The sequence below is a fragment of the Haliaeetus albicilla genome, chromosome 4, assembly GCF_947461875.1.
Source record: "Haliaeetus albicilla chromosome 4, bHalAlb1.1, whole genome shotgun sequence".
NCBI classification, from domain to species: domain Eukaryota; kingdom Metazoa; phylum Chordata; class Aves; order Accipitriformes; family Accipitridae; genus Haliaeetus; species Haliaeetus albicilla.
Window position 1 is genome coordinate 46426464 of NC_091486.1, and position 21535 is coordinate 46447998.

The 21535-nt window shown below is 47.4% G+C and overlaps 1 protein-coding gene and 1 long non-coding RNA gene across 9 annotated transcripts in view; both read left to right on the top strand.

Annotated features, from left to right (window-relative positions):
• LOC104316643 (uncharacterized) lies at positions 1-9441 on the top strand. Of its 5 annotated transcripts, none has more exons than XR_011324178.1 (6): positions 1-512; positions 804-4460; positions 5602-5699; positions 6555-6622; positions 7931-7966; positions 8966-9441. It is a non-coding gene; the product is annotated as an uncharacterized lncRNA (long non-coding RNA). The 5 variants fall into 5 exon arrangements; XR_011324177.1 differs by having other exon boundaries at positions 904-4460; XR_011324176.1 differs by having other exon boundaries at positions 4-3939; positions 4349-4460.
• A 1991-nt stretch (positions 9442-11432) lies between these two features.
• Positions 11433-21535, top strand: part of SPEN (spen family transcriptional repressor) — a 71602-nt gene continuing 61499 nt past the window's right edge. For all 4 annotated transcript variants that reach the window (XM_069780386.1, XM_069780387.1, XM_069780388.1 and 1 more), the window contains exon 1: positions 11433-11875. In XM_069780386.1, coding sequence (XP_069636487.1) covers positions 11793-11875 — 83 coding nt within the window. In that variant the 5' untranslated portion in view covers positions 11433-11792. The remainder of the gene's footprint in view (positions 11876-21535) is intronic.

Here is a 21535-nt window from a genome sequence, read left to right on the forward strand (position 1 = left end):
AATAGCTCCTAAAAATAAATATTAATTCTCCGTGCGGCTAAACTTTCCCTCACGGCCCAGCCGGGGGAATAGACTTTAATCTCCTTTATCGGATTGCTTCGTCCGACGGTGAATCTTGCTGAGGCGATCGGCCTCCACCAGGTGTTCTAAGGGCACCACGCTTTTTGTGGCAAAAAAAGAGATACAAGCAACAAAAGGGAGGGTATTTGCCTGACAAAAGGAGGAGGAGGCCGTGGGCTGCCCCCCACGGCCCGGCCCGGCCCCGCCGCCTCTGGCTCCACAGCGCCGCCGCGCCCGCGGTACTGCAGGAACTGCGCCACTTCCCCCCCCGGCCCCGCCGCTCGCTTCACAAAATGGCCGCCCGGCGAGGCCACAGCGAGCGGCGCCGAGGCGACAAAATGGCGCCGGGCGGGCAGCGGGGGGAAGGACGGACGATGGGCGGCTGCGGGGGCCGGGGCGGCGAGCGTGGGCTTCAGCCGTGCCAGGAGCGCGGCGAAGGGGCTCCTCCTGATGTGCGTATCCCCTCCAGGCTGGCGGCGAAAGCGCTGCGGGTGAAACCTGACCTTCCCCCATTCCCCCCCCCCCTTCTTCTCCTCGCCGCCTTTGCAGAAGGATGTGAAAATGCCCAGAAATGCGCATTTCCACTCGGCCATGGGGGTGGCGGAGGCCGCGGCCACCCCCTCCCCCGCGCCCCAGGCGCCATCGCCGCCTCAGCCCCCCCGGCAACATCGTCCCCTCGTTCCCCTCACGGCACAGCTCGCCGGCACCGACCCCTGAAATGTTTGGGTTTTTTTTCCACATAGCGTGAAGATTTTTGGCCCAGAATTGCTCTTTCCACATGCACCCCAAGGTGGGTAGTTTTATGGCTAATTCTTTCTCTTCCACCGCTTTTCTCCTTCGCAGGGGTTGATACCACCACCTCCCGCTCTCTTCACGGCATGGAAAATACCTAAATGCACTTAAAAAAAAAAAAAAAAAAACCACCAGAAAACCTAAAACACCCGAGGATTGATTTATCTTCTGAGCCGGAGTGGCGTTGGGAAGAAGCCGTCGCTGCTTGCCTTGCTCCCCACAACGACCTGCCCGCCATTCGGTTAATTAAAAGCATAACTTGGTGTGATCAGACGTGGTAATACCATAAAAAAAAAAAAAAAACAAACCCTGTAACATCCAAACGCTCGTTGTTGGAGGCTGCAGCCAAGGTACCACGTATGCTTTTTTTTAAATATTTTTTTTAACGTTGCCTTACGTTTTCCTGTACCACAGTGTTGTTACAGGCTACATTATAACATTGCCCCTTCTTTATTAAAAACCGCATGCCTAAAATACTGCTGTTTTTTCCTGGAATTACAGATTTAGGCCCATATAGATGCTCTTTTATTTCTACCTATACAGAAATATTTCTATTTATTTACTACATATTTTTATATATATCTTCTTTTTCTAGGGACTGATTACAGAATATAAAATAAACCCACACACCTGAAACACTATGATTTAATTATATATAATCACTGTAATTTTGGCCCATATATATGTTTGATTTTATATATATATATTTATATTACCTTTGTTTTCCTCCATTGGTTTTCTACTACCATATATCCTAAAAGCAGGAGAAAAAAATGCCATAAAAAAAAGAAAAGAAAAAGAACAAAAAGCAACCCATCTCTTTTTTACAGTCCATGGTGGAAGTTTGTGCCTGAATGTTTTATTTGTTCCACAGAGATGTAGATTTTCCTTGGGAGATTTGGGGAGGATTTTTTTAAATTGAAAGAGGAAAAAATACACCCAGAAAAAAAAACACCAAACAATAAAAGAGAACCAAAAAGGAAAAAAAAAAGGCACACAAAAACAAACCCCAGTAACTGAAGCTGCAAATGCAATCAAATAGTCCGGATCAGACAATTCATTGCAACAAAAAGAGAGGACAAATTAGTTCAACTGAAATGGCAGGGCTTTGCTGTAGATCCGGGAGGAGGGATCAGCTCCTTTATCCCACCATCTAGCGCTCCCAACACCACCATTTTTTTTGTGTGTGTGCTTTGTGTTGGGGCGTTTTATTTAAAGCCAAGCAGGCTGCAAAACCCTGCCGAGCCGGGGCTGCCAAAGCCGCTCGTGGGCTTAGTTTTTATATATATCTATTTTTTTTCCCTGCACGCGTCCCATCCTTGTGCAATCTTCTCCCTTTTATTATGTGCTCTGTTGCTTGCTCTCTTTTTTTTTTTTTAATTCCTCTGCTGGTATAAAGGTTTCTCTCCTCTCCCCAGCTTGTCTGCTTATTCCAGAAGTTTCTACGGGGGAGGGGAGCACCCACTGCGGAGCCTTTGCCGCAGCGCCGGGCAGGCGTGGCGCCTGCCGCCGGGGGAGGAGGAGGATGCAAAGGATGCACCACCTCTGCCTGCTTTCCCTACCCGGCTGGCAGCCTTTTTCCAAGCCTCTCCCCCTTGCTAGATTTCCCCATCCTTGAAAAGGGTGCTGGGAGGTGTTTGCAAGGGGGGTTCTGGGGTTTTTTTTGTTGGGTTTTGGTTTTGTTTTTTTTTTTTTTTTTTAAATCTTCTTTTTCCTCCCCCTTTGCTAAATAAATTAAAAGCAGAGATGTCTCCTGATGGAGATGGATGAGGCTGGGCTCGCAGCAATGGGGTTGCTCGCTCGCACGCACTGCCGCAGCCTTGATCTGGCATAGCGAGGGCACCGATGGCAGAAGTGACCTTTCCCAGGCAGTGGGAGGGAGGCTTCCCCCCCCACCCCAACATGCTCCCGCTTGGAATTCATTTTAAATAGCAGGGTTATTATTTTTTATTTTCTTTCCCCCTTCCCCTTAAAAGAACAGCTAGCTCTTTCAGTGATTTTTTTTTTTTTTTTTTTTCCTGGTAGCCTGTGGCTTGAAGCTTCCTCATGATGTTGGTTGGGTTTTTTTTGTTTTTTTTTTTTTTTTTTGTTTGTGTGTGTGTGTGTGTGTGTGTGTTGAATTGCATTTTAAAATTGCCCAGCTGGAGACAAGTCTTGATTAGAGCTGGAACAATAGCTCCATTTTATTAATAATGGGAAGGATTTACAATCCTACAGCACCTTCCTTGGAAGGCTTTCAAAATCATTTGCAAACACTCACAAATTTAAGATTTCACAGCCCTTGTCTGTGAGGTGGGTAAGTATTTTAATGGTGCCACCACCAAAAATCACATCGGTGGCAAATCTCCATTTATGAGTGCTTAAAAAAATGACAAATTTGGTGGGTTTTAGGGCTGCAAAGCTGGGAGGGGGAGAGGTTGGTTAGTGGGGCTGGCTAAAAGGTGTAACCTAAATCTGTTCAGTGTTCTCTGTAGATACAGAGTATTTTGTTGCGTCCTGGGAACTGGGCTGTTACTTCTCTGCCTATTTCGAGCAGATGACCATGCAGCTTGCCAGAGCAAAGGTGTTGACTTGCCCGCTTGTCAGTAAACATCTGCTTATAGTTTTTTTTTGGTGGTGGTGTTTTTTTTTTAATTCATTACCTTTTTGTAGTCCCCAAGTGAACTCCTTTAGTGCTGGCTTGGCTGCGGTTTGACCACAGCTTTGCATTAAAGCAGGCTTGGTAGTGCTAATGTGTCTCCCTGCGAGCCCAAGTGACCTTGCTTGGGGGACTGGGCCCACTGAGCTAATGCAGATGCTCCGCTTTGATTACAGAACCCTGCATGCTGCTTTTTTTCCAGCGCATCCCTTCCCTGACCCAGGAAGTGCAGGGGGATGTTGCAATATTGTGGGTGAAAGCTATCTTATGCCTTATTTTTTTCCCTTTTTTTTTCTTTCCCAGGGAAATAACAGGATTGTTTGTGTCACCCCTCTTCACAGCAGATGATACCTTCTTTGTAAGTATTGTGAACACGCAGCGATCTCAGAGCTGTCTGAGCAGTCAGATCTGGCCTTGCTGAGGACCGTAAGGCACAGTGCTCTGGTTGCGTGTGTGTTGTACACGGGCCACAGAAACCCACAATGTTTCTGTGGTTACTTCTGTCTGGATAGCATGAGTAGGTCCCAGGGCTTCCCCTTCCCACTGCTTACTATTTCACAAAAGCAAAGGCTGGTGCTTCTGGAAAAAGCTCTGCCTTGTGGCCTTTAAAAAAAAATAAAGAAAAACTGCTACGTATTAGTCATCCTTATTTTTAAAGGAAGCTGTGTTTGCCAGTGCTATCTGTATAATGCATGTTGCGTGTGCGATATTAACTCAGCTTTATTTGTGAAGGCTGGTAATGTGCTCTGGTCCCTGCTCTTTGGAGCAGTGCCACTGAGGCTCAATCGAGCTGCTGCTGGCAGGTGGAAAAACTGACAGTCCAGCTTTTCATACCTTCCTTCCATTTTCCTTTTTCAGTGTTGGTACCTCTGCATTGGCAGGTGTGGAAACATAGAGACTGTAACAACTGTAAGCAAGGCCAAACGAGCTATCTTCTGGGGTCACTTCCAACTCCACAGAAGAAACCCTGGTGATTAGTATTTTTTTTCTTGCCTGTGGTAGCTTTTACTCTAAGCTCCACTGTATCTTCTGAGAAGTCTGAGTTTGACCCTTTTGGATGCTAAAAATGGTACTGTTTTTACACCTTAGTGGTTTTTTTCCTTCTCTGTGGTCACGTAGAAGAGCAAGCCATGCAATTAAAACGGTAAAGCAAAGGACAGCTCCCTCCCCCTTTCCCCTTTCAAAAAACCTTCCAGAGTTGTGTGCTGTTGAACTGCTGCATAGGCAGAAAACATACAATGCAGTTGTCAGCATTGTGCTGATGTGTGGCACATTAAAAAAAAAAATACACACAAAAGGGGTGGGGAGAATGGTTGCCTCCAGGGAGTAAAACTGTGGGGCCCCTTTCCCTACAAGCAAACAGCCCCCGCCACGGTAGTATATTACTCTTGATTTTGCTCAGGCAAGGGCAATGGGCAAACATAAGAGGGAGCGTTGCAACGTGCTAAATTGTGTTGGTGAAGATCAGGGTCCCCTTGAACTATTTTTTTTTTTCTTTTTTCTGTGAACTTGCTCCCACGAGATGCTGCTGTTTTATTACTTGATTCCTCAAAGTCGTGCTCGCTCATGGGGAAGAAGGAAAATGCTTCCTTACTGGGTGCAATTTCTTTTGTTGTGTTGCAAAAGGTAATAAAAAGCACCTGGTGCTGGTCTCTCCTAGGTCACACGTGACTTCAAGGCGCAGAGTCCTGGTAATCATTAGTGCGCAAGGAGTGTTACGTATTGGTGACTTCTCGTTAACTTCCCTTAATGAGAATATTGGCATCAGTGTTGCATAAATGCCTCTGGCTGACCAGGGGAGAGGCCCTGCCCTGCTAAGCTGGAGCAGCACCTTATGAGAAATGCAGTGATTTCAGTGCTGGTGAGGCAGTCTGGTTGCTGCTGTGATTTGTAGCACACCTATGACTTTATGCTTTTCTGGCAAAAATTTAGCAGAGGGTAAGTATGAGGTATCCGGGCCAGGTTTCATACCATGCTCCCTGTGGTGGAGAGCTGGGGAAAGTTGGTGTGTGGTGTATGTGAAAATTGTCAATAGCTCCTGTGCCTAAAGCCTCTTCTATATTTGAAATAAACCAGCGTGGACAGGGATATTAATTTTATTCTCTCATTAGGGATGTGTTGGTTTGGAGATATGCCTTGTGCTCATCGCTGGCATGGAGGTACAGTGGACCAAGATCCTGGCTGTTCGGGATGTTTCCACATTTTTCAGGTTGGCACACCCTATGGGACTTGGAATTACTTTTCTTTGGCAGTTCAGGACAAATGAGTGAGAATTACCTTGCGAGCACTGAACTTTTACCACCCTCTGGTTTGGACTGAAGAGTAACTAGAACTACATCCATGAGATTTCCAAGCTAAACAAAACCTGAATTTCCAGTGCCAAAAAGCAAGTGAGCGGTAGAAACCTCTGCTCCTCCTCCATTAGGAGGGAAACTGCAGTCTTTCAAGCTTTCCTATTTTCCCGAAGAGTTAAAAAGCTGCATTGTGAGATCTGCAGAGGTAAAATGAAAGCCAAAGCTAGCTGAGAAACTGTTCTGCACCGTATCGCTGGAGAGGTTTTTGAGTGCAGCAGGTCTTGATGCACAAGTATTTTTCTTTTATGCTTTTCTCTGAAGTGAGGGAGTGATAAAAACGCGCATTCAGTCTGCTCTGTTTAAAACACCATCACGTTGCTTCGGTATCAAAATGGTATTTGATGATGAAACAAAAGTGTGGATGGTGGCTGGCTCGGTATTTATTTTGTGCTGGGTGTGCCGATCGATCCAATGGGGAGTGAGCCTTTAGCTCACAGGTTTGCACTGTGGGTTTTGTGTTAAAACCTTGTCCTGCAGCATGTCCAGCGTAATTTCTGTGATTTTTCCTGGGCATTGCACGTGGGGCCTTTATGTAGAGGTAATACAACAATTGGGTGTTAAAAATGGCAAAGTACAAGATACAGTGATCTATCCAGTCCTAGGGGATTTATATCCTTTGCAGTTGTTGTGTTTGGGTATCAGGTCACCTGGGGCTGGCTTTTTTTGGTTTTGTTTTCTTTGTTTTTCCCCTAAAATGTAGTATTTTGCAGCCTGGAAGACCGAAGTCCTCTCTGTCTAGCTGATGAAATGCCCCGAGTTTGGGAAAAACCCTTGTGAGGTGAGCAGGTACAGCTCTTCGGTACGTGGTTGCACAGAAGTTGGGGGGCAAGGGGAAGCAGGCCAGAAGCCAGCACTGTGATATTTCTAATTTTCCCCAAGAACAGGCAAAAAAATAGGTATTAATTCTAGTATATCTACTACACCGAAAGCCAGAGTAAGCTCTTTTGCAGTCCTGTGATGGCACATGGTGTTTTGGTTGTGTGGCTCAGCAATCACACTGTACTCTGCTGCTGAAGAAATGTCTGTTTTTGTATAGCAAAGTATTTTGAAAACAGAAGTGTGCTTTTATATATATACAAATGGGTTCAGTGTAAACTGAATTCCAGGGGGCTCCTGTGCTGCAGAAGGTAACTGGTGCTAAACCCACTGGCTACAGTGGCGGTATTTTGTGGCAGCTTCCATCCCCAGTACTGTGTGGGTAAGAACACCACCACCAAGTCTAGCGGGGAAGAGCGTTAGAAAATAAATTACTAAATACTGGGTTTCAAAAACATGAAGGGAGTTTTCTGGACAGAGTCATCTCATCGTGAAGAGTTGGAGCACTAACCCTCAAAGAGGAAAGAACTGAAATCGATAGCTTTATTAATCCTATCAATCCTATACTTTGTGTTGCTTAGGATCCAAAACCAGGCTTCGTGTTCAAAGCGTTATCAGTGTGTAAGCCAATATCCTCTGTCTTGACAACAAATGAGCCCAAATATCAAACAGCACCAATTCCTTCTTGGAGAAAATTATCCATTGCGTAAAATGTAATGGGTAAGCAATAAAATTAGGCCAGTAATTCAGGCTGGCTTAAAAATGAGATAAAAGCCTAGCTGGCAATTTGATATGTGGCTGCCATACTGTCATTTTAATAAATATAGTCAATGAGCAGGAAAGGCACGTAAATACATTTTATAATGACAAGATGGTGGCTGGAGCTGGCCAGCTTGAACAAAGAAAAGCTCATGGTGTTTCTGGTGATGTCTGAGGGCTCTTGTCTGGGTAACCTACTGTTTTTCTGTAAAAATCAAAGCAAGCTGGACGTGTACTGGACACCGGTGAGGATAATCATTGCATGCCACTAACGCGACTGCTCTGAACCATGCGAGTCCCCAGTTGATGCAGCTGGCCAGTGTCCCCAGCTACGGGGAGAGGCGTAATGCCTCCCTTCCCCACCTCCAGCTGTGCTGCTGCGAGCACAAAACGCAGAGCTATTGCTAAGCCAGAGCCAAGTATAGGAAGTTACGGTCTTAGCAAATATAGCTCTGGTTGCTGTCCTTGTTCGGTATCTAATCTTTGCTTTTTTTAAATGTTTGGCAAGCAGTCCTGGCGACACATGGCAGCGAGCTCCACCACTTGGGTAAGACGCCACGTGAAAAATGTACGAACTTGCCTTTTCAAGCGTTGTCTGCTTGCTGCTATTTATTGACATTTCCTCCTCGAAGTGAGGCTGTCTCTGGCTGTTTGTGTGGACCCCAAGGATGTTTTCTGATTCTCCTGCCCTTTTTTTTTCTCCAAACTGGAGAGCTGCTAACTTTATTAGCTCCTTATATGGCAGCACCATTTTCTCACGCCTTTAATGGCTCTCTTTTGATCTGTCCTGTTCTTGCTTTGCTTTTCTTGACGTGAACGTGGTGTTCAAGCTGTGATGGGTTTATAACCTGCTCCCTCATTAATATATGGCCTGGTATTTTAATCCTCTCCAAGTGCCGATAGGAAACATCCAAACGTTTTAACTGCGGGATTGGCCGAGATGCCCGGAGATAGCTGGGTTCTTGGCTACACCCACCGCATGGGCCTGACTAATTTAAATTGCACCGAGCAGTGCACCAGATCCTGCCCTTGCCTGTCCCAAAGGCTGAGGACCATCAGGCGATGGAGAGCAGCTGAAGTCTCCTCTTCCTTGGCTGTTTGCCCCTCTGGGAAGGGTAGCAAGTAGGGATGCATGTCCATGTCTAACCCCTGGGTGCTCATCGTGTTTGTCACCAGTGGGCTGGCACAAACGTGTGTCCCTTCTGCAGTGACAAGGACGGTGCTGGTTGCTGCCGCATAAGACTGGTCCTTTGTCGAGGCCCCTTTGGCCTGCTGAGAGGAAGGTTCTGCTCACTCTGGTCTTTAGCCTGGGTCTGTGTTCTTTAAAATCTTCGAACGAGTTGGAGGGATCCGGTTACAGCGGCATCGCCAGTGCGGTTGTGTGTTGCAACTGGGAACAGTTTCCCCCCAAAGCGTTTGAAAAGTGTTGGGATGGTCCAGAGCTTCGTTTTGCGTCACCATCCGGGCTTCGTGCTCCCCTTCCAGCTGGCTTTCGTGTAAACGGAGCCCTTCAAGCACTCATTTCAACTGTCTCTTCTGTCAACAGAGTTGATGGCTTTGTTTGCAGTCCGTGGATGTCCCTCCAGGCCAGCCTGCCTGCAAGATGGCCATGTGACAGCAGTGCCACTGCGTGAGGTTTCTTTGAAGGACCTGGGAGCCGGCGTGGTTTTCTCGTGTCCCTTGGAGGTGCCGCCCTAGCAGGGAGGGAGGGGAAGAACGGTTGGCAACACTGCCGCAGCAAAGCATGCTCGATCGGAGAGGGGAAAATTTAGCATTGAAAAGCCATTTGATGCGTGGTTTGCGTTTCTTCCTCTCTGAAATGGATGCCTGTAGAGCCCGTTAAAGGTATAGACATGTAGCGACTGCTCTTTGGGCTTCTGACCAGTTAAAACAGAGAGCTAAGCCCATTTCCACAGAGAAGAAAAGTGCGGTGGAAAGTGCTGGTGGAGCGCGTTGGCAGGGCATTTTCTCGTGCGCACGTGGCTCCATCGTGTTTTGAATAATAGATGGTTTGTGTGCAAAGAGTTGTTGTTTTTTTTTTTTATTAATCAGTAGATCTGAGTTTGGTGGAGCAGCGTAATGCCCATCATCACTGGGGAAACTGAGGCACGGGGCCCTGAAGGGATGGGCTTGCAGCCACCCAGCAGCGGTAGAGTTGGGGATAAGGCTTGGGTCTGCTGAGGCTTGAGTGAGTGTGCGTCAGAGGTCTGATTAAATCAAGAGATTTGCTTGTTTGTTAAGCCACCTATAGCTTGATGACTTTGACCAGTCGTTGAGGTGGAGTCATTGCCAGAAGGTTACAGCAGCCCCAGGCAAGGTCTGGCCGGACTGGGTGGCAAAGGCAGCAAAGTTGAGTGCCGCTCGCCCCGACAAATAAAACGTGGTTTTAATCAATAGAAAAGCGCTGTCAGGAGGCTTTGGCCAAGGAAAATACTGAATTATCGGTCTGCTCTCTGTGGTGAAAGCAGCTAAATGGCTTCAAAAAAACCCCCAGTATTCGTGGCTCTGGGTGCATGTTCCGTTTTATCCTGACCTCAAACTGCTTGGAATTTTGTGGCGGTAATCGCTTGGGCATTTTCCTTTTTGGGCATAGAAATAGGTGTTTTTATCCGTGCAGGGGCACATTTTGGTGGCATACAAGACCCTCTGGATTGAAAAACGTTTAGCTCCACGTTGCAGAGCCGCCTTTTGAGCAGGGATGGGGTGCAACAGGCGAGTCAGTTCTGCAAACAGGGTGATATTGGCAATGAGCATTTTGTTCACCCTGTCTTAATTAAGGAGCTCTGCAAAAACCCGGTGGGGGAGAAAGGGGATGACTTGCAGCCAAATCCCCCCCAACGGTGGGAGTTTCTTTCCCGTGGTTCTCGGGGCGACGTGGCCTCCCCGTTTCGGTGCAGGGAAGTATTTTGGGCAGCCAGGAGGATTCAGTGACCTCCCTCGCCGCTTGCTGTTGTGGTCAGCGTCGCCAGCCCCTCTCGGGGTCACCTATAGCTCTGACCTTTGGAGCCATTACAGATAAACAGAGCTATAGGCTCCCAAATGGCCAGGCAGCGCAGGGCCCTCATCCGCCTTCACCTCAATTAATTTTTTACTTGCTCTCTCCGATTGCAGCGAGCCGGGTTTTCTTTTGCCCTGGGGGTAAAGACAGTTTGTGCCTCAGGATGGGGGACATCCTTACAGCCCCCATTTTTTGGTGAGGGTTGTAGGTTTTACGGGCAGTAAAGGGGCTGTGATGCCCAGCAAGGGCCCCCGCCCCAGGCTGGGAGAAGCCCCTCCGAGCGTTTCCCTGCCCTCTTTGGCCACATCCGTGCGGTGAGCCTGCAGCCTGGGTACAAACGGGGTGCTGGCTGCTGGTGGGACCTTGCACTTGCATCGCAGCCCCGTTTTTTTTTTTTTTTGCTTGTGTTGCAACCCCCCTTTTATTTTTTCCATTGCAACCCCCCCTTTATTTTTTTTTATAGCACCCCTTTTTTTGCAATGCAGCCATCCTTCATTTTTTGCATAGCACCCCTTTATTTTTTGCAATGCACCCTTTTATTTTTTGCAGTGCAGCCCTCCTTTATTTTTTGCACAGCCCCCCTCTCATTTTGCAATACACCCCCTTTACTTTTTGCACAGCCTCCCCTCATTTTCCGATGCATCCCCTTTACTTTTTGCACGGCCTCCCCTCATTTTCCGATGCACCCCCTTTACTTTTCGCACAGCCCCCCCCTTTATGTTTTGCATTGCAGCCCCCCCCTTATTTAGCGCCTCGCACCCCCGCCCCGCTGCGCAGTCGCAGTCCCGCCGCCCCACCCCCCCGCGAGGGAAGGGGGCGTTGCGCGCGCGCGCTCCGCCTCCGCGGCCGCGGCGCGCGCCCCAGGGCGCAGTGCGCCTGCGCGGGGGCCCCCGTGTGGCGCTGCGAGAGGCGCGGGGAAGGGAAGGGGAGGGGGGGGGGGAAGAGCGAGCGGAGCCGCCAGAGGAGCGGGAGCGCGGAGGGGGGGAAGGAGGAGGCGGCGGCGGGGGGGGGCGCCGCGCTGCCGCTGACGGAGGAGGAGGAGGAAGCGGGAGCGAGCGAGCGAGGGCCGCGGCGGGGGGAGACAGGGAGGAAGAAAACCCGCGGCGGAGGGGGAGCCCGCCGCCCGCCAGCCGGCCCGCCAGCCAGGGGGCCCCCCCGGAGGGGATGGTGTCGTCCGCCGCCGCCGCCGCGGGGGGAGGCAGCCGGCGGCGCTGAGGGCGGCAGGGCCCCGCGGCGGAAGAGGCGGAGGGCGGCGAGGAGGAGGAGGAGGAGGAGGCGGCGGCGGGCGGCGAGCGGCGGCCGGCAGCGCTGCGCGGGGGGAGGCGGCGACCGGGAGCCGGGGCAGGGGCGGCGGGCTCGCCCCGCGCCGCGCAGCATGGTCCGGGAAACCAGGCACCTCTGGGTGGGCAACTTGCCGGAGAACGTGCGTGAGGAGAAGATCATCGAGCACTTCAAGCGGTGAGTGGGGAGCGGGTGAGGGAGGGAGAGGGGGTGTTCTCCGCCGGTCCTTCCCGCGCCTTCGGGTCGATCTCCCCACCCTGCCCCCGGGGAGGCCATTCCCCCCCCCCTTCTCCTAGAAAATAAGGGGGGGGGGAAACCCCAAACCCATAAAAAAGGGGGTGGGGGAGGAATGTGGGGGGACGGTGACTCCCGCGGCCTGTGGAGAGGAGGAGGAAAACAAAATCGCTGTAAATAACCCCCGCGCCGTGCCGAGGATCGTCCGCAGAGGGCTGGCGGCGTGGACGGACCTGCGGGGAGACCTGCCGGAGCGGAGAAAAACATAATAATAACGACTAAAAATAAACCACAGAAAGACGGAGGAGCAGCGTGTCGAAGCTCGGCTTTCTGCACGGAGTGGATTTGATGCCGAGGGGGGTGCGCGGAGGCAGTCTTAAGCCTGGCCATCTTAATTCTCCGTTGCTTTTTTTTTTTTTAAATTATTCAACGTTTGGAGTTTTCTCTTTTATCCTTCCCCTCCCGTTTTTACTGTGTTTTCCTCCATCTGGAGCCACCGCGGCCCTGAGGATGCTGCGTTCCCCCCCGCCACCCCCCGACGTGCAGCTGTGCCCGCGCCGCTCTGTGCAGCGAACGGTGGGAACCGAAGCGCCCGCAGCTCCAAAAACGTGACTCTTAAAAAAAACAAAAAAACAAACAAAAAAACCCCACCAACCCCGCAAAAAACCAAACAAAACCCACATAAATCACACAAACCCACGAAGAAAACACTGGATCTCTCCACGCGGGAAGCGCTCTGGACTCCTTATTATATTGTGGTTGTGTTTTGTTGTTTTTTTTTTTTCCTTCTTTTTGTTGCATAGATTAAGCCTGCTCATAAGGAAGTAGTAGTTGTTTGCATGGTTGTATTTTTTCCCTCCTCCCTTCGTCTTTTCATGCGGAGAGGAGGAGGAGGCTTCTTCCCCACCGCCTCAGCAACACCTTTTTCCTCGGGAAATGCTTTCGCACAAAGTTGATGCCCGGCACCCCATGCTGGAAGCTTTTTTTTTTTTTTAAGGGGAAAAAGAAGGTAACCAGCCCAGGGTGGCTGCTCAGCTCACGGCTCCTTCAGCCAGGTTGTTTTAATTCCTCTCCCCCCACAAAAAAAAGGATTTTGAAGCTTCCTTTAATCTTCCTGCATTGGAAAAATGACGGAGCGTCCTTAATAATGAGTCACCATGGGAAAAATAGATGCGGTGACACTGAGGGGGGGGGGAAAGGAAGGTCCCCGGCCACCTCTGCCCCGGCTCCTGCTTGCCTGCCGCTGTGGAGGGGGCTGGGGGGGGGCTCGCAGCCCCCCGCCCCGGTGGCAGAGCAGCCCCGGCAAGGGCGGGTGGTGCTAACCGGTCTCTAAAATGGCGGCAGGGCCCCGGTTGGAGTGGGGGGGGTGAGCTGGGGTCACCTCGGGGTGCAGGGAGGAACCCCCCGAGGGTCTCCTCCATCTTCCTGGCCTGAGCTGCAGCAGCAGCAAAGCCTCATCTTGGCATCATCAGCCCTTAGAAATTGCCCTGTTTTAATTGAGGTTCACCTTTTATTTTCTCCCCTGAGCCCAGAATTGCCGTTTCATCTGTGCCAGCGCGCGGGATGGTGGTTCTGCATTCGAGGTGGTTTGCCTTGTCCATCAGTCCAGGTTATGTGACCCAGCGTTGTACAAAGGCAGGGTTTTGGGGAAAAGAAAACCCACTCTGGGGTTGGTTGTTTAATTCCAGGCATAGCTAGCTGAAGGGATAGGCACTCAAAAGTAGAAATTTGATGTTCCTGGGTTTTATTTTGTCCAGTCCTCCTCCTTTTGTAAGATGTATTAAAGCAGGAAAAAAGTTGCTATGGTACTGTTGCTTAGAGATGGATGGGAAAAAATGGCAGGCGCTGAATTGTTAATTACCTTTTTTTTGGTTGTTTTTACCTTTGTGAGTTTCAGTCGGAGGTTTGGGAAGGAGATTTGCAGCCAGACAAATCCCCCTCATCTCTGCAATTTCTTGCTGTTTTTCAAAACTGATTTTTAATTGGGATTTGTGTGTTTGGGTGAGGCTGATCTCATGCAAGTAAACACAGTAAAAATATGCTTCAAAACGTTTGGCTGTGGCTGCAGGTACTAATGCATGGGGGGAAATGACATGCTGTCTCCGTAGCCCTTTTGGGGATGTAAACATCTAAATATTTGTGGCTGTAAAAGGGGTAAAGGAGTATATGTTTAGCCGGGTTTCAGGCTCAATGTATAGGTGCTGTAGGTGGACAATGGAGCAGGGTTTCCTTTGTATGCTGGTACTTGCCTGGGGGAAGGGACACGTTACACGAGGATTACATGGCGTGGTGGGTATATCCATAGGGAAGGCAGCTGCCTGAGCATGGAGGTGGGATGTGGAAGGCTTCCTCGTAGAAAAGGGCAGTTTAGTTTGGAGAGAAAGTCTTTTCAGATGGAGCTGGGCTTGGCGAAACCCAGTTCCCACCCATCCCCCAGCCTGAGAATAGGGTGAAGAGCATGCGGAGAGGCTGAGCCACGGGAGCAAGAGGAAAAATTCGGGGAAATAGCGCCTAAAATCTCAGCTGGGGTGCAACTGGGAATCGTGTTACCCCTGAAGCCTCTGTGCAACCCACAGGAGTGTTTGTTTTTCCACTTTGCTTAGGAAATATTGTCATTTCCATATTAAAGCCTATATGCAAGCGGTCTTGCTGTTGCACAGTCTGTGCTAGGGGCAGATTTGAGAAACACAACCATTCGGTTTCTAAAGAAGCAAAAATTGAAGGAAGACTACTAAAACTTAAAACCCAACAGGCATGGTCAATGTGAAGGGTTTGCTGCTTCTCCCCCCCCCCCCCCTTCAATTAACCAGTTACTGTGGGAACCTTGCTTGGGTTTGCAGTCTCACAAGTAATTCTTTTAAGGGACGAATTAAGATGAAAGAGGTGTTTTGCAGAAAGTGTATTTTTTTTGCAAAATGCGCCTGATTGGTTATGTTTAGTGTGAATTGAAATAACCCTCTCCGCTCACGAATTCTCCTCTCAAGTTAGAGAATATTGAAGCTGGTCTCAAGAAGCGCTGGCTTACATGAGCAGTGTTACTTTTTCCTTAAGAGCCCTTTTTTTTAATCTATTGCCTTGATATTAAAGGGGATTGCAAAAGAATGATTTTCTGTGCATTTTAACAAGTTGAAATTGTTAACGACCTTTTAGTTTTGTACCCGGATACTCCCTTTTTAAAAACTTCTTCCTAATGTGTGCTGTTTTCTTTGAACTTAGTTATTAAGGCATTCCTGAATACAAAAGCAATTGGTGTCAGGATTGGAGGTCCACTGTTAGGATGGAATAAGCAGGAAATCTGTGTTAGGATATGGGAGACGAGCTCGGTGCTCAGGGAAGCGGTGGTAGGGATCATTTGGGTTCATCTAATTAATGCTGTCTTGACTAGCAGGAAAAAAGTCATTCACCATCATTGAAACAGATGCTCAGCAGCTTGCAGAACAAGGCGACTAAATATAGTAACAGTTGTACCCAGCACAAGTGCTGGCCTTCCATATTTTTTTCCCTGTGTTTTCTTCCAGTTGCCTGAAAGAACATGGCTTTGTCCCTTTATTGGTGTTTTAAAGGGCAAAGAGGAGTAAAAGCCTCTTAATTATGAACCATGTGACTTTGGTATGCCATCTCCTATTCTCTGGGAGAATTAAGACATTCAGAGTGGCAACCGAGTCCAGGAGAAGCCCTGGATTTCAGGAAACAAATGTACTCCTTTAAAATTGTTAGAAATAAGTTGCAGATCAGAGCTGTGTGAGAAAGATAAATAACTGTTAAGGTTTTTTGGGGGGAAAATGTGCTTTGTCTGGCTTCACCTTGTTCCGATTTCTGTTTTTGAGGAGATGCATAGGATACCTTCTGGAGAAGTGGTTTGCATTTTAAACACAACTGCTCTCAGGAGTTGCTCTGCAAAAAACTGGCGTAACAGCGAGTGCATGTTTCTTTTCAGTAACTTCTAGAAGATATTTGGTCAGTTTACAAGATGTTTTGTCTTGATAGCTGTGAGTGTAAATTCAGTCTGGGAGAGTGAAATCTGTGCTTTCTGCCCTGTACGTCACCCCTGTGGACTAAGGTGGAGTAGAGGGATTTTGGTCAGCTCTTCTACAGATTGTGTACAGGGTAGAGCAGTGAAGATTGCTGCTGGTGTGCTGGTTTGAGCACTGAGAAGAAAAACCTCCGTGCCTATTTAGGGTGATGGCTGTTAGGACAGCACCATTTCTGGTGCCTTTTTCCCCATGTCTGACGCCAGCAGGTCTTGCAGTGCCTTTCCGCAGGAACAGGCTTGAGTCGGAAGTAATAGTGCTCCTGTTTTTCTAGTAAAAGTCTCAAATATGTTCCCAGGCTTTTATTGCTTATAATAGTTCTTGGAGATCACTTAGGATGCAAACACATGGATGGTTATACTAAATCAGTTTTGCATATAGAGATGTCTATCCAGATGTATTTTTATTTTAGGAGAGTACAGAAGTAAGGCTACAGAATGAACTATTCCTGTTTTCTTTCTTGATTTGTATCATTTTTAAGTGACGGTATTTTCATAGATTAGGTACTAGCCTTTTTAGTTCAGAGCCTCTGAAAGGAGGGGGAAGGTAAAATTTATGCTCATGCTTTGCTGAAGCAATGTCTAGAATATTGCGCAGTAACAGGACTTGTTTGTGCTGCGTTTCACAAATGTCTCCAGGAAGGTAATCTTAGTTTTGCAGAATATAAAACCCAAGATGATCATGGGAGGACATTTGGTGGGGGATTAGAGTGAGGGGATTAAATTAATTGCCCAGAATCAGAAGGGAAAGAAAGGTGGGGAAGGCACGAGGCGAGTCCTGCCTCCTTGAGTCTCAGTCGGTTCCTGACGAAGGTCAGCCTTGCACTGGGTGTAGGTTCATCAGTTTGGTGGCTAACTGGGGACGTGGTTGTGCTGGGTCTGGTGGTGGCTTGCATCTCTGTTTTCCACTAGATCTCCTTTAATAATTCTATTCCTAATACTGATTAACCGAGCACCATAAAGCAGCACAGGCATAACCTCTGCGGTGTACTGGGGGTGTTACCGAGCAATGTTTGTCTGCAGCCACCTACTTCTTCCCCCAAGACTGAGTCATGGGGAGGACAGCTCCTCAACAGTTTAAGATTCATGAATCCTCTGGCTGTTCCGGATACTGCTCTTTGCATGCACTTGAGGTGGCAGCTTGTTGACGCCACGCTGGCTGAGGAAATGCCTATATAATTATTTCAAAGAAACTTAATGAAAAGCTGCGAAGAGCGTAGATTTAGACCAAGCTTCTATTAAGTGTTTTTATACATTGAGCCATGTTAGAAAGATAAGTTGATGTCACTTGGTTACAAAATTCTGTCATCTGCTGAGCCTTTCTGGCACTGTTTCTTCTCTGAAGTTTCTTCAGAGGTCCTGGCTGTGTTTATTTGTCATTTGATGAGAGCAGCTTCTGTTGTTGCTGAGCTGTTCCAAAATGACGTTGGCTTTTGGTATTTCTTGTCCTTACTTTATCATTGTACCAAAGGAATTTAGAGTAATCCTAGAGGCCTTTCTTGCAGACTGCAAGAAAGCAGACTCGCCTGTTGAGAACTTAGCAGTCCTTGCGAGGCTTACAGAGGTATTAAATCCATTCATCAAGTTAGAACAGGGGATGAGAAAAGGCTTAAATTTGTTTTGTGATAGCCTTGTTGACTGTTTTTTTTCCCTCCTTGCTTTTCATAGGACAGAAAGTCATGCCAAGTTCTCCAGCAAATGACCTTACTGCCGTCTTAAGGTGTGTCCAAAATTAGGTCCTTGTCTTCACTAAGGGCAAAGAGGCGCTAGCTGGCTTTTAATAAAAAAGGAAGTAAATATCCAAATGAGTGGAGGGCAGGTTGCAGATTTTGGACGAGTCGGTGAGTCAGGATGAATGTGGGGCTCCTTGGGAGTTTTGTTTTCATTAGCTGATGTATTGCAACTGCAGGCTGTCTTGCTGTTGTGGTGGTTTCACACTGTTGTCAGCTTGTGAAGAAGAGGAGGAGATGCCTTCTGCACGTGAAGACGCACCTGAGAAATAACGAATATCAAAACAAAGTCTTCTGAAGATGTTTGGGAAGGGGTAAAACTGAGGGTCACCCTTCTCGGCTGGTTTTAGACTACTGAAGGTTTTGTGAGAGTTGCTGGCAACCAGGGTGTAAGTTGTTAAGCTGCTAGTGGGGTGGATATGTTCTGGTTTTGGTAGCTACCAAAAATAAGCACTTGTGAGATATTTTGCTTGTGTTTTTTATTAAGTTCAGTGAACTTGCTGAGGTCTGAGAACGCCCTGAAACCAAAGACTGCAAGGGCAAACATTCCTAAACAATGAACTGAGGAATAAACTAGAAAATATGATTACTTTCCATAATGAGATTTTGAGTTTAGCTGCATCTTCGGCATGCCAATTTAGAAATCTCGTGGGAGGAATATGAGCCTGAAGATGGAAATTCACAGTGTACAACCAGCCTCGCGGCTTACCTTTGCATGAGTCTTTGTAGTGTTCTGAAGACTACTTGAACAGTTAATGAAAATCAGACAAAAGCTGCTTTTTTTGCTTTGCCCAAGCTAACAAGTCAGTAGTGTTTCCCACCTGGTGATTGTACAACTGGGGGTAACGCAGGAGGTTTCATCTTTCTGTCTGCCTGGTGAGTAATGGCAGCTCTGGTCTCCTCAATTCTGAAAAAACGTCTCAAATGCTGTTCTGCAGTAATATATTAAGATGTGATCAAGGCTTCTGTACGATGAATAGAACACAGCAACTGCTTTGGTTTCTGCATTTCCATTGTTATTGTTTAACCTGCTAACACTCTGTAATCGTCTGGTGCAATCTGTAAAATCCTGCAGTGTGAAGATAACATCCTTTAGTAAAAGAATAAACATTGTTACAGACTATTCATAAATACACCAGGATATATTCCAGGGCCTGCTGCAATCTGATCTGTTAGCAGGATAGATTGAATATGAAGGCTGTGTCTCTGAATTCAGTTGAAACAACATCCTTCTCGGGGCGGATTTTTTGGAAGCATGTCCTGTAGCATTGCATGTGGCTGGCTCTGTACTATAATTTGTATATTCATGCCTTGTCTGAGGTCCAAATGTTCATGGTGACTTGGGTGAGAATGCAGCAGAATTCGGATGTGAAAGGAACATCAATTTTCCGCTGAGACAAACTAATCGTGGGAGAAGAGCAGCAGTCTGTCTTAATGACCACTTTCTGTTTAAAGACTAGGGCATCTTTTAAGAACAAAAGGGAGCTTTTTTTTTTTTTTCTTCCTTTCTCTTCCTCTTTTTAATTGAGCTTAGCAACTTAAAATTGAAAGCACTTCTTTTTTTTAAGCACACTTAGATCTGAAGCGTGAGCTTCCAAATCTGATCAAAATACCCTGAACGTGCTCTCATCTCAACACTGAAAAGCCAGATAAGTCCAAACATCTCTGGAAGGAGTGTGAATAGATGATCTGCACCGCTGTCTGTTGGATACCGATGGCTCTTTCTATAGATGGAGACAGTGCTAACTTGGGTGTGCGTTCCTCTTGAATATCCCTCTATCCAAATAGAAGAGATTGCATGTGTTTTGTTATATCCCCTGATGTGGTAGGATATCAGAGTTGGCTTCAAAGCAAGTTCTTGTCACGAAGGTGGTCAGGTGCCCAATCAGAGCTGGGTTTGAAATGATCTTTTAGCTCAATAAAAAGACTATTGCCAGATTGTAAGTATTTTTTTTTTTTTTTTTTAAGCAAGTGGTGAATTGCCTTCAGTTTTTCTCCAGGTACAAAACTGAGCTGGTTGTGTGTCCTGGTTTCAGCTGGGATAGAGTTAATTGTCTACCTAGTAGCTGGTACAGTGCTATGTTTTTGAGCTAGGTATGAGAAGAATGTTGATAACACTGATGTTTTCAGTTGTTGCTAAGTAGTGTTTAGTCTAAAGTCAAGGATTTTTCAGCTTCTCATGCCCAGCCAGCAAGAAGGCTGGAGGGGCACAAGAAGTTGGGAGGGGACACAGCCAGGGCAGCTGACCCAAAGTGGTCAACAGGGTATTCCATACCATGTGACGTCACATCTGGTATATAAACTGGGGGGAGTGGGGGCGGGGGATCACCACTTGGGGACTAACTGGGTGTCGATCAGCGGGTGGTGAGCAGTTGCACTGTGCATCATTTGTATATTCCAATCCTTTTATTATTACTGTTGTCATTTTATTAGTGCTGTTATTACCATTACTAGTTTCTTCTTTTCTGTTCTATTAAACCGTTCTTATCTCAACCCATGAGTTTTACTTCTTTTCCTGATTTTCTCCCCCATCCCACTGGGTGGGGGGCGAAGTGAGCGAGTGGCTGCACGGTGCTTAGTTGCTGGCTGGGGTTAAACCATGACATTGTGTTTTCTGTCCATGGGCTTCATTGAGAGGAACTTAATGTCCCTGCTGCAGACTTCCCCAACTGCGGTGTACACGTCTTTGGTGAGATGCTCGCAGCTTCCGCGCGGCACAAAGCACCGAGCTGTGGTCCATCTGCTCTTGCCACTGGTGTGAATACCTCCTGTCCTCATTAATAGTGACGGCTGCCAAAAAGCGCATAGAGGCTTATTTAAATGTTCCCTATTTAGGCTCTCTGTGGCAGCTGTGGATGACCTGTAATGGTTAATAGGGCAAAATAAGAAAAATAAATTGCCAAGTTGTATGTTTAAAGTAGCCGTCTTTGGAGGAAAAAAGTCTTCCGGCCTCATTAACATCCTAACTGTGAGGAGAATAAAAGCTCAGGATGGATAAGTATCTCCCTTGTATACGTAATCAACATCTGATTTAATTCCAAGGGATTTGTGCTTGTATGTGTGAAGACACTGCCTTTGGAAAGCCAGCTAAATGCGCATCTAGACAGCTAAGGATCGGCACAGTAACCTCATTGTAATCAAAGTCTAAAACTTTTGGTCTTTTTCTTAACTCTAAACCAACTTATTGGAAGTATTAGTAGCAGGGAAGCTTTGCCATGTCATAAAAAATAAAAATGGCTTCAACACTGATGTTGTAGATGATATGCTGGTTGTGGGTACAGTGAGATATGCTGTTTTTTGGCAGCAGCTGAGCTCAGGAAGCATCTCTTCCTCTACATCCATTCAGAGATTACAGTCCCTTGGTTGTGCTGGCAATTCATGCTCTTGCCTAGCTTGTGTCAGACTCATTTTTGAAAACAAGCATTTAAAGGTGAAGTTGATCACCAAAACGGCGTAAAATTAGGAAGCAGCTTTCTTGGTGGTTATGGTGATGTACCCGGTTGTGTTGCGGATGGTACGATGTATCTGGCTATATCCTTAAACTGCAGGAGGAGCCCTGTTAGTCTGGTAGCACGCATATACCTCGAGATAAGGGTCTGCTGAATTCTTTGGTATGATGAAACCTCTTTTAGGTAAGCTCGTACAACCAAGGTGAGAAACCTCACCTGTAATTGCAATGAAATTCAAGCTAGCCTGTTTTCAGCTTGGCTTTGCAAAACCTTGACTTTGAGTTGCATCAAAAGAAAAGCCATTAAAATCTGGCTGGCTAAGGAGCTCAGTTGTGGAAAGTTTTAAGCTCTCGCCTATGAAGAAAGCGCCTGGAGCACAGGTAGTCACTGCAGA